Source organism: Callospermophilus lateralis, chromosome 7, assembly GCF_048772815.1.
Source record: "Callospermophilus lateralis isolate mCalLat2 chromosome 7, mCalLat2.hap1, whole genome shotgun sequence".
NCBI lineage: Eukaryota > Metazoa > Chordata > Mammalia > Rodentia > Sciuridae > Callospermophilus > Callospermophilus lateralis.
In genome coordinates, this window is record NC_135311.1 from 138,600,422 (window position 1) to 138,613,501 (window position 13,080).

General features: G+C 40.9%; 1 protein-coding gene across 5 annotated transcripts in view; it reads left to right on the top strand.

Moving 5' to 3' along the window:
• Rere (arginine-glutamic acid dipeptide repeats) overlaps nt 1-13,080 on the top strand; it is a 395,515-nt gene that overhangs the window by 293,563 nt on the left and 88,872 nt on the right. For all 5 annotated transcript variants that reach the window (XM_076861360.2, XM_076861359.2, XM_076861361.2 and 2 more), the window contains one exon: nt 1,657-1,755. In XM_076861360.2, the coding sequence (XP_076717475.1) occupies nt 1,657-1,755 (99 nt within the window). The remainder of the gene's footprint in view (nt 1-1,656; nt 1,756-13,080) is intronic.

Below are 13,080 nucleotides of genomic sequence, written 5' to 3' on the forward strand. Positions count from 1 at the left end.
AAATACACACACACACACACACACACACACACACACACACGTGCGTTCGTATGTGGTGATGATGGTGGTGTCAGGGATTGAACCCAAGGATGCTTAACCACTGAGCCACATCCCCAGGCGCCAACCCCTTCCCCCAATTATTTATTATTTATTTGATTGGGCATAGAGTTTGTTTTATTTTTTTTTCCAGTTTCTATACCTCTGAAAGTAGATTTTTTCACTGCTGTATCCTAGTTTTCACTACATTGCCTGAATCCTAGTGGGTGAATGAGTTCCAATGAATTGAGAGTCTGCCTAGGTACAATAGTCAGAGGTGTTTACTTACTTATTCTTTCATTTCTTGGCTTGGCAATTGTTTCAGGAGGCTCACCTTATGTTGCAGACTGTATTAGGCACTGGATGTACGAGTCTACCCCGCCCCCCCCCCCAAAAAAAAAAAAAAAATCCTGCTTCTGGTGGCAGAGGGCTAGAGGCATGATGAAAAGGAGATTCCTAGTGAGGATTTTGGAGGCAGCTACAGTTTGGAGGTGTAGATTGAAAAAGAGAATCTTTCTACCTGCTGTTTCCCTTCATGATCTGCAAGTCGGGAGTCAGCAAGTAGGACAGAAGGGGGCTTACAGGCCATGGGAGGAGTGTCTTTGCAAAAGTCTAAAGGCCATGAGTAGATATACCAGCATCTTTATTCATCAGTGCTAAAAAATTAGCATACTGTTAACAAAATTGTTTTCTTCAAAAACTTTTATATTTTAGGCACCTTAAATGTTTTTTAGTGAATTACTGCAGTTTTTAATGCCAAAAGTAAAGAACATAATCTAGGGTGTCCTTAGCCTGCTTCAGGGAAAATGGGAGAAGAGTGGGAGTCCCAGCTGGTTGGATCTGAGTCTTGGGACTGTCACCTAATGGTGCAGAGTGAAGAGCCTCTTGACCTCTCTGTGCCTCACTTTTCTCAGCTATCAAATGAAATGGTGAGAGTTCCTATTTCATAAACTTAAATAAGAAAATACTTTTCCTTTGGGTGTAGGGAAGACATTGAGTGCAAGGAATGTGCCAAGCACTCTGCAAGGCCACATGTTTATCAGATGATTGCTTTGTCCTTCTTAATGCTATTCATATTATTGCCTTACTTCTCTCCCTAATAGTCAACTTTTCATTACTGTAACAATTACTTGAGATAAATCAACTTAATACGAGGAAAGGTTTATTTTGGCTTATACTTTCAAGTATAAGTATATGGTTGCTTGGCCCCATTGCCTTTGGGCCTGTGCCGAGAGGCAGCACAGCATGGTGGAGGAAGCTTCTCACCCAGTGGCAGTCAGGAAGTGAAAGAGGGTGGAAGAGACCAATGTCTTACAGTCCCCTTCCATGGCATGCCCCAGTGACCTACAACCTCCCAGTAGTGCCACATTGGGGACCAAATCTTCAACACTTGAGTCTTGGGGGAAGTTACTTTTTAGATCCAAACCAAAGTACCCTTGAAGAACAGCAGTGAGCAGTGGGTTGGGTGAGAACAGGTTACCTGCTGATGGAATGCTCAAGAGTCTCTGTGGCCCTTTCATGATTCTTCTTTTGGAGTAAATGCAGGACTTGCCTTTTATTGATTTGCATTCAATTCTGCTATTTGGTTCCCTTAACTAATTAAGATTGTTGTTTTCTTAGCTACATGAAAGTGGTTATGATGCTGGCAAAGCCCTGCAGCGCCTGGTAAAGAAGCCTGTGCCCAAGCTGATCGAGAAGTGCTGGACTGAGGATGAAGTGGTGAGCATGGACCTGCATTTCCCTTGGTTCTGGGCCATCAGGGTGTTCTCTCCTCCATGTGTGACCTGCCTGCTGCTCAGGGAACAGGGATTCATTTGGAAGACAGACTGCCCATGGCATTTATCAGTCAAAGGGAAGAGCCTTCAAGCCTTGCAATTACACAGGAAGACTTGACTTTACTAAGATTAGGTTCCACAGATGTTGGGAAAGATAGCCCCAAGCTTCTTGGAGGGGAGAAATGAATTGTTACTTTTATAAAAGTTAATATGGTTTGTTGTCAGTGTTGGTGCAAGCCAACTGGCAGTAACTCCGTATTCTAAGATGCATACATGTCAAAACCAGGTGATATAGAATCTAATTTGAGTGGCCCTGGTGACTTGTTTTTATTTTGAGGACTTAACAGAACCCCTAACCTACTGAAGGTCATTCATCAAAACAAGGAAGCATAGACCAGCCAGGCACAATGGTGCACACCTGTAATTCCAGCAGCTTGGGACACTGAGGTAGGACCACAGGTTCAAAGCCAACCTCAGCAACAGCAAGGCACTAAGCAACTCAATGAGACCCTGACTCTAAATAAAATGCAAAAAAGGGCTGGAATGTGGCTCAGGGGTTAAGTGCCTCCGGTTCAATCCTCAGTTCCACCCCACCACCTCCCCAAAAGAAGGAAGCATAGACTCAGTGAAATAAATGCACTAGATTTTGTGTACCCATTTTGTTGCTGTGGCCCATTAAAGGAGTTGGAGAGAAAGAAATGTGTTCACAAACACAGACTTGCAAACCCTTAATTCCTGCCTGGCAGACAGTACTCATGAAACTACATCCCCATCTTGTGACTTTTCAAAGATATTGCTGTGATAGGCTTAGAGATTTCCTGTGCTTTTGCAAACATGTTCTTCAGTGGGAGTATTATTGCTTGATATTTGCCCTTCAGGTAAATGCAATCAAAATGAAGGGTGACCATGATTGACATATTGACTAGAAGTTCCTCACCTGTTTTATAAAACATGGTAGGGAAGAGTATTTAGAAGTTGTGTGTGTGCTTTCTTGATCCTGCTCATTTCATTTATGCAGCAGTATTTATAGAGTACATATCATGTGCCAGGTGCTGTGCTGGGAGCTGTGTCAAGAAGAACACAAGGTCCCTCTTCAAGGGTCTTATGTTTTAAGATCGGAGACCATCCTGACTCAATATGTTTCAAGTGGTAGAAAAGGACAAAGGAAAAATAGAGTCGGGTAATGAGGATGGGGAACAACTGGGCAGAGGCACTGCCTCGTAAAAGAGGTTAAAGCAAGACCTTTGTGAAATGAGGAGGGAAGCCTCTTGGATGTCAGAAAGAAGAGAGTTCTGGTTCACAAGAGGAAAGCATGCTTGGAGTGTGTTTAAAATAAGCAGGAGACTGGGTGCTGTGGTGCAGTGGGTGTCATGCGGCCACTGCAGTCCCTGCAGTTTGGGAGGCTGAGGCAGGAAGATCACGAGTTCAACCCCAGCCTCAGCAACTTAGTGAGGTCCTAAGCAACTTAGTGAGACCTTTCTCAAAATAAAACATGAAAAGGGCTGGGGATGGGGCTCAAGGGTGGTTAAGTGTCCTTGCATTCAGTGTCTGGTACTTAAAAAAACAAGGGCAGGAAGGTAGCTGGGGCACAGTGAAGAGTGGGTGGCTGTCCCAGGGGCAGATCATGTGTGGCCTGTAGGCCTTGGCAGGGTGTTGTCTTTTGCTGTGCATGTGCAGTTTCTGAGACTGTTGAGTTCCAGGGAGCAAGGAGGGAGAGCAGGACAGCAGGGGTGGGCCTGGGATGTATAGGGAAGGTAGAGCCAAGGGAATGTGTTCATCCAGTGACTTCAGTAAGTGGTGCTGGTGAAGGTTGAGAGGAGTGGGGACAGACTAGCAGAGATGGACTGAGGCTTTGGTGATAGAGCACCTGTCCCTTGTGATTGAAATCTGATCATACTTTGGGTGAAACCCTTGTAACTGCTTTAAAATTACAAGCCTTACATGATTAGTAGAGAGACTATAACATCTTGAATATTTTTTAATGTTCAAAAATGGCCAAAGTGAAAACATTAAATTCAGATCTTTTGAGAAGTTAATATTAACATCTTCACTGGAAACCTATTTACATGGGTAGAAGTTTGATTGGTAAGATTTTAAACTCCACAAAAATTTTTTGTGAAGAAAGATACAAGGAGATGAAAAGGAGGGAATGAGTGTGTAAGTAATACTTCAAGGATGTCTGCCCCTCCTCTTGGCCTGCCTGGGTCATCCTGTTGGTGCTTGGATACCACAACAGCTGCTCCCCTGCCTGCTCACCTTTAGTTCTTGAGCATCCTCTCACTTCCGTCAGTCTGTCTTTTTGATATCTTCTCATGCACCTCCTCCCTGCCCCTTCTCTGTCCCTTCCTTCGTACTCTGGCCTCCTGTACTGACTCTGTCCTCTCCCTTCCGCCATTTTTCTCATGACCTTCCTTCCCTCTGGAATTTTTTAAATACACAGCACAAAGTCCTCTCTTCCTGCTTAGAGAAAGCTGATTTCCTTTTCTTCCAGCACTTGCTAATATCAGGCCAAGATGTTGACCGAGTCCCCAGTGCAGCTGTGCACAGACTTAGCAGTGGGGGGCTGGGAGGACCCTTCAGGCACCAGAAAGAGCTCAGTGTTATTTTGAAAAACAAAACAGGACTCCAAAGTGGCAACCATTCCAAGCATGGGATAATGATCCCTAACTGTGTAAACTCAAGTTGGTTTGGGCTTATTTTTATCATGTTTGCTTCTTGTTTTGAGAAATGTTTTGGCAGTTACCCAGCCCATGCAGAGCCTGGGGATCAAATGATTCTCTTATTTGAAGGAAGTTAAGCTTGCTTTTTAAGACCTCCACAGTGAATGAGAGGGAGTGATTAAATAATTGATAGGCTGAAGGAGGCTTCTGATGAATATATCCAAACCTTTGAATAGATTTATGTGGCAACAAGGCAGTCCCTCTTTACCTTGGTTGCGAAGAAACACCTGCTGTGTTCATGTAGCCCCTTCTGATGACTTCACCACATTTTCTCACCCCAGGAATCACAGACATAAACAAGAGTGTCCACCCAAGTAAGTACAAGGGCCTACCTATCTTCTTTTATCCTCACATTTTTCTATACACTTTGGATGTCCTAGTTATTTTTAGACTTTGTTGCCTCTGGTGTGTTAATTTGATCTAGCTAACCAGCACCAGCAAAGCCCTCCACAGGTTGTTTCCCATAGCCTGTGTGAGAACCTGTATGAGAACAGCCAGCCCTGTGAGAGGAGAGCATGCCAGTTGTGTCTCCTGACAGGCAGGGACCTGCCCCTGGAAGAAACGAGCTTTTCTCCCACCAGGCTAGAGCTTGACCCTTCCTGCTAGCTGTATCTGCCCTCTGCCCGCTGTGGCTGTCACTCCCTCTTCTGCTGTGTGCCTCTTGTTTGCGCTTTTACTGACCCTTTATCCCCGTTTCCTCATGACAACTTTTGTGCCACGGTCATGAGCTGGTTGTTAATTTATAAAGTTATTAAGGGTAAGGACTTATTAAGGTGAGGTTAATGTCTCCCTGTGAGGAGCTTGAAGAATAGTGGTGGCACTTTGTTTAAGGTTATCATTCCTAAAATTTCTTCACTCAGGTCTTCCTCAGTCCAGCATTTTAAAACTTGTAATAGTTAATATTATTGAATTAACATCAAAAACTTATACATGCAGCCGAAACTGACCTTAAAAATTTGACTTTTAGAAAATGCTTTTCAAATTACTCATCATCCCACCTGTACCAAAGTAAAGACGGACCTTTAAATATTTATTTTTTAGTTGTAGTTTGACACAATACCTGTATTTTATTTATTTATATGTGGTGCTGAGGATTGAACCCAGGGCCTCGTAGTGCTAGGTGAGCACTTTACTGCTGAGCCACAACCCCAGCCCCATCATGATTGTTATTTTTGTGAGCATCATCATAACGTCATTCAAGTGTTTCTTCCTAAGTCTCTCAGATCACTACTTATGTCGTCTGAGACTCAAAACTACACAAGGGGAAGCCATTCATCTCACATCGTCTCTCAGTAACTGCTCTGACAGTTTGTGTGTGTGTGGATATGGTGTTTCTAATTGAAGAAAGATTTGGGGTGAAGATTCTTTAAATCTTGTTTTATTGAAGCCAAATTTGTGCTAATTTCTGTCAGATTCTATACCAGATACTGCAAAACAATTCTGCTTTTGTGGCGTGACTGCAGGAAATACCTTGGTAACTAGCCTGTAGTGTATATTTCAGGTTAAATACACTGGTCAGACCAGGGAAACATTCTGGAAGAAACCCTAGGGGAACTCATGAAGCTTTTCAAATGCTAAGGTATGGCAAGGATAGAGCCAGAAGATATGGCCAGATGCTGCTTTTAAGTGTTCTATTATTGGTAGTTAACCAATTTTACGTGTATTTATGCTAAAAATATGGTTCCTGCCAGGCATGGTGGCACATGCATGTAATCCTAGCTACTCAGGAGGCTTGAGACAGGAGAATTACAAGTTTGAGGCCTACCTGGGGGAATGTAACTCAGTGATAGTGGCTTAGTGCTATCAAAAAAAGAATAAGTAAATAAAATAGAGTATTGTTCCTTTTCAGAAAACCATCCAAATTGGTAGAACTTAAGAAAAAGGACGAAATGCAGATCAGAACTTAAAAAGCAAAAATTCAGAAATTAGATTATTAGGTTTTTAATTAAACATGATGCACACTTTTAAATATAACACAAAGGCCCTGGGCTGAACTGCACCTAATCGAAACAGATTAAGTCACCCTTCTATGCTTGGATAGTTATTAATTCTGTTTATTTATGCATGCAGGCTGAAGGTAGTGTTGACTGCTGTTGTGTTACTGCTTATTGCACTGGGATTCCACTGCTGCTTGATGCTGTGCTCTTAATTAGCATTCAGCTGTTGATTAGGGGAATACTAGGGATGCTAATTGAATTCTTTTTAAAATTCAAGGCCTGCACTGTCCTTGTGGAGTTTGGCCTGACTTGCAAGAATGTAAGATTGGGTGCTCCATTGAGCTGTGCGGTTTTTCACCCTTTGCTTCCTGTCCTGTTGCCTGTTACTTGGTTTTTGAAAATATTTTCATGTTGATTTAGCTTTCAGAAAAAATTCAGATGCTGCAAAAAAAATTCAGAAGGTTTTGTTGCTTACAATAGTAAAGCAAACTGTTTCCATTTCATCTTGGTTAACAGTAGCTTTTATCTTGAAATATGCCATCCATTAAATATTTTAATACTACTTTTGATGTAATACATTGAGGTGAACAACCTAGGTAAAAATAAAGTCTGAAATTTTTATCCAAAAATAGTAATCCACAGTGGTGACAAACCTTAATTGGCTGTGTACATGGATTTATTTACAAGCTCATAAATTTTAAAACATCTAAACCTTCCTTCAGTTTAAAGCTCATTTTATCATAAATATAAATGAAAATCCTTTCAAAATTGACATGACATGGTGAACTAATTTCCTGAGTATTTGTAATCCAGTGAACCAGTGTGGCTGGTAGGGGAATTACTCAGGCAGAGTGGCACAGCCATTTGAAAGGGGTCTCCCCAAAGGTCCTCAGTGCCTTTGTTGTACCCTTTTGGGAATGTTTGCTTGAGAAAACATTGTTTTCATTGTTCACTCTTTTAGGCCAGGCATCTGGACATGCCCAAAGACAGAGCAGCTTAGGAGTAAAAATACAATGAATTTTATTTACTGTTTGTGTGGCAACCAAAGAAAATATAATTCACGGTAACATCAAAATTAAGGTTGTAGAGCAGCAGGAGGGTGTAGAGGTGAATGTGGAGGAGGAGCCCTATGACAAAGGGGAAGAGAGGCTTTCACCACCTGCAGTCAGCCTTCCATGGGTTTCAGATCCCCACAGCCCTGATGTTTGGTTTTAAAATTTCACATCCATCACATGGGAAAAAGGCTTAGTTGTATGATATCTATTTGAGGAACTGTTTTTGGCCATTTTATATAGTCATACAAAAAGCATTGGTGATAAGGGGATCCTATCATATAGGTCATCTAAGAGATGAATCCATTTATTTTCTTCTTTTAACAATTTTTTGTAAAATTCCCCTATTGTTAAGAGAGTCATTATAAAAACATTGAAGATTAAAACATCACCCTTAGCACACTGTGTATGGTTTACTTAGTACTTCTTGTGATCATCCGATCTTTGTTTATGATTTTGTTATTGTAAATTTATTTTATATGTACAGATTTGCATACATGAAAATTGAAACATAACATTTATTTTTTATTTTTATTTTTTGGAACGGGGGTGGAGTGGGGTGTCAAACCAGATGCTTTGTAACTGAGCTACATCCCAGCCCTAAATTAAGATCTTTCTGAAGAAATTTTAGCGTGAAAAATTTTGCAACTTTACTTGGAAACTTTGCTATTAATCTGAAAGACAGACATACATATTCCATGAATCAGGAAATAGATACTTAGTAAGTTTTTGGGGAAGGGCAGACAAACTCATCTACTACTGACCTACACACCAGCCCAGGACCTAATAAATTTTATTTATTTATTTATTTATTTATTTTTGAGAGAGAGATTTTTTTTTTTTTAATATTTATTTTTTTAGTTTTCGGCAGGCACAACATCTTTGTTTGTATGTGGTGCTGAGGATCAAACCCCGGGCCGCACGCATGCCAGGCGAGCGCTCTACCGCTTGAGCCAGATCCCTAGCCCCTAGTAAATTTTAAAATGAATCAAAGTAGATTTTTCTCTTTACTCCTACCCTTCTTCGAAATGAAAATTGATAACTGTTTTTAAAGAAGAACTAAATTCTTAGATATGAGAGTTGGAAAAATTAAGAGAAGTATAAATGTTGATCTATTACTTAAAACATTTGTAATACATCTATTACTCCATGTTATATATTCTTATTGTGACTCATGGTAAAAATCAGTCTTTTTTTTTTTTTTTTTTTTTTTTTTTTAAATGTAGATCCAGGTAATATGGCCTGTTATTTCAAGTGTTAATGAAATGGGACCATCTCTGCTGTGATTAACTCCCATCAGCCTTTGAACCAAACCCTTGCTTAAAGAAGTCGATGGTATAGATAGAGTGAAGTTTATTGTCAAGTTCTTTAGGAAATGAGACAGCGAATTAAAAATCAATTATATGTGCAGAAAAGTTGGTGTAAGGCTATCAATTCTGTCCATTAATTTGCAGAAAGATTCTACTGTTAAGAGAATGTATTTTTAAAATCCTTGCGTAAATGAGATAGGCCAAGCTTTAGAAGGAATGAGGTATTTTAAGAATTTGCTTGAGTATTTAATTCAGCAGAAGTTGCCCCTAGGTTAAACCTACAATTCAGCTGTGACCTTGCTGTTCATATACGTGGCTTTGTGACACTCCAGGCAACCTCTCCATATTGTGGTCAAAGAAATATTTGTGACCATTTCTCTCTCTCTTTTAAAGATCGTTCTTTTTTTTTGCTTTCTTTTAACCAGTAATGTTTTTAAAAATTTATTATCAAATAACAATAAGTGCTGGCGAGGATGTGGGGAAAAGGGTACTCTTATACATTGCTGGTGGGACTGCAAATTGGTGCGGCCAGTATGGAAAGCAGTATGGAGACTCCTGGGAAAGCTGGGAATGGAACCACCATTTGACCCAGCTATCGCCCTCCTCGGACTATTCCCTGACGACCTTAAAAGAGCATACTATAGGGATACTGCCACATCAATGATCATAGCAGCACAATTCACAATAGCTAGATTGTGGAACCAACCTAGATGCCCTTCAATAGATGAATGGATAAAAAAAATGTGGCATCTATACACAATGGAGTATTATGCAGCACTAAAAAATGACAAAATCATGGAATTTGCAGGGAAATGGATGGCATTAGAGCAGATTATGCTAAGTGAAGCTAGCCAATCCTTAAAAAACAAATGCCAAATGTCTTCTTTGATTTAAGGAGAGCAACTAAGAACTGAACAGGGGGAAAGAGCATGAGAATAAGATTAACATTAAACTGAGACGAATGAAGGGAGGGAAAGGGAGAGGGAAGGGAAATTGCATGGAAATGGAAGGAAAACCACATCGTTATACGAAATCACATATATGAGGTTGTGAGGGGAAAGTAGGGGGGAGGGAGAGAATGGAACAACAACAGATGAGGTAGAGAGGGAAGATGGGAGGGGAGAGGAGGGGGGATAGTAGGGGATAGGAAAGACAGCAGAATACAACAGTCACTAATATGGCATTATGTAAACATTGTGAATGTATAACTGATGTGATTCTGCAATTTGTATTTGGGGTAAAAATGGAAAAGCATAACTCACATGAATCAAATGTATGAAAGATGAAAAAAAATAAATAAAAAAATAAAAAAAATTTAAAAAAAAATAAAAAAAATAAAAATTTATTATCTCCATCCTTATGTTTTTCTTAAAGCCACAATGCTTTTTGCCACTTCCCAGGCTCCACACAGAATTACTAGGTGCATGTTTGCGCATGTGTGTGTGCTTAGGCCTTGGGGCTGTGCAGAGCAGAACAGAGAGCTGGGAAGGAGCTCCATATTGAATAGAAGCTTGCCCTAAATTATTCCTTGCTGCTCAGGATAATCTTTTTAAATCAAAGATTACTTTTTATGGGATATTTTTTCATTTTGCTTGAGGGGGGTACATGGGGGAGGGAATCTTCAGCTTGAAAGATTCATAAATAGGCAGTGGCTTGTTGAAACCATGTTTTCTATCTCATTTTCAAGGCATATAAAAAAATGGGGATGGCATATACTTTAAGTCACTTGGTCTTCTTTCTCTGTTCATTTAAAAAAATATGAACAAAACACAAGAGGACTTGAAAGATTGCATTTGTTCTCCCATAGACAAAGTGGTTATTTTATAAATGAAGAGGATGGAAAATCTTTTTCTTCTGCAGTTTCTTAGCAACAGAAAGTCAGTTTTAATGTGTGTGCTTGGAACTTTCTATGTATAGTGGCATTGGAGTCTTCCATTTTCACTGGTGAGACATATTAGACTGGCATGTTCAGCGGGTGGGGTGAGGATAGAAACTGGCCATAAAGAATGGGAGACTGGGGCTGGGGATGTGGCTCAAGCGGTAGCGCGCTCACCTGGCATGCGTGCGGCCCGGGTTCGATCCTCAGCACCACATACAAACAAAGATGTTGTGTCTGCTGAAAAATAAAAAAATTAATAAATAAATATTAAAAAAAAAAAAAAAAAAAAAAAAGAATGGGAGACTGGAGCACACCTGTAATCCCAGAGGCTGGGGAGGCAAAGGCAGGAGGATCTTGAGTTCAGAGCCAGCCTCAGCAATTTAGCAAGGTGCTAAACAACTCAGTGAGACCCTGTCTCTAATAAAATACAACATAGAGCTAGGGATGTGGCTCAGTGGTCGAGTGCCCCCGAGTTCAATCCCTGTTCCCACCCTCCCTGCCCCCCCCCGCCCCCGCCCAAAAAAAAAAAAAAGAGTGGGAGCCCCTACCATGTGATGATATTATTCATTTAACCTCCCTCCTCTCTTCTGGCATACTTAAGCCTTAAATCTGAAGCCACTCTTAGGTAGAAATAGTAAAAGCCTTGGTAGCCCCCAATGCTTCTTCACTGAAGTCCAGCCTTTTTTTCTGTTTTAATCCTCCCCAGTGACGTTTTGTCATGCCTCCTCTCACAATACATTTTTTTTTTTAGTTGTAGTTGGGCACAATACCTTTAATTTACTTATTTATTTTTATGTGATGCTGAGGATTGAACTCAGTGCCTCACATGTGCTAGGTGGGCGCTCTACTGCTGAGTCACAACCCCAGTGCCCCCACAATACATTTTAATGTTGCCCTGGGACAGATACTTGGGACAGATGTTTCAGAACTGCTTTAAGACTTTTTTTTAAAAGAGAGAGAGAATTTTTAATATTTATTTTTTAGTTTTCGGCCGACACAACATCTTTGTCTGTATGTGGTGCTGAGGATCGAACCCGGGCCGCACGCATGCCAGGCGAGCGAGCTACCACTTGAGCCACATCCCCAGCCCTTAAGACATTTTTTAAAGTGGCTTTTTTTTTGTTTGGTTGGGGGTCACTGATTAAACCTGGAAGTGTTCTGCCTCTGAGCTACTTTCCTAGTCCATATTATTTTTTTAATTTTTAATTTTGAAACAGGGTCTCACTTAAATTGTCAGATGAGCCTTAAACTTGAGATCCTTGTGTCTCAGCCTCCCAAATCACGGGGACAGGTGTGTGCTATCACACCCGACTCTAAAGTGTCTTTATATCGATAGAGCCTAGTGTGTTTTCCACATTTTTTAAAAGTTTTTATTTTTTGGTAGTTGTAGATGAACAGCATGGCTTTATTTTATTGTTTATTTTTCTGTGGTGCTAAAGATTGAACCCAGTGCCTTGCATGTGCTAGGCAAGCGCTCTGCCACAGAGCTACAGGCCCAGACCTGTTTTCCACATTTATAAAGCCAGGTACCAGGTATTAGGAAGCAGAGTATGCTTGATGTCTGTAGAAAGAGATCCTACCAACTGAGGGTGGAGACCCAGGGTCTCTCTGCTTTCCTTGTATTTGGTGTTAGTTTGGCAAGATAGCCTCCAAATCTTGTCTCTTTTGAGTAAAGACCTAAAACAAAAGTGAGAGAGCTAGCTTTGAAAAGATACAGGGAAGAGCATTCTGGAGCAAGGGAGCCTCGATGTAGAGGCCCTTAGGAGAAGCACTCCTGGCCTGTCTGGGGGTAGCAAGGAGGCCCAATTGTGGAGGAGCAGAGGAAGTTGTGAGGCCACAGAGTTACATTATTGTTATGGGATTAATGAAGTGACCTTGAGGGCTGAGCTGAGTCCTCTGCCCAGAATACCTTCCAGTGGCATTTTTATGGTTTAGTTGTGTGGGATTCTGAGTCACGTGACCCTCTGACTCCTTCTGTGGCTTGCTGGAGCATTTCGGTTTTGTAATCAACGTAGTCAGTGTCTGCCTCATACGTTTGTTGTAAGTTTCACATTTGTGAGAGGAGCCCATTTTCTTCCTGCATAGGCAAAAGAAAAATACTTGGACAGATAAGGGCAGGTACTATCCCTGTATTGTGGAATAGCGGTTGCTGTGTCATTAGACATTTCCTGACAAATTTTAATTCAGAAAGTAAAGGGTGAACAATTGAGAACTTTAGCTGACATACTCTGAGAGAAGGTATTTTTAAAAGTCTTTCTTCTTTGGGTCAAAACCCTGGCTTTGAGGATCAACTTAAGAAAGGCCTTCTAATATTGTTGTTTGACCAAGTAGGCCAAATGTCCCTATCCATTGGCATTTGCTTGGTTTAGGC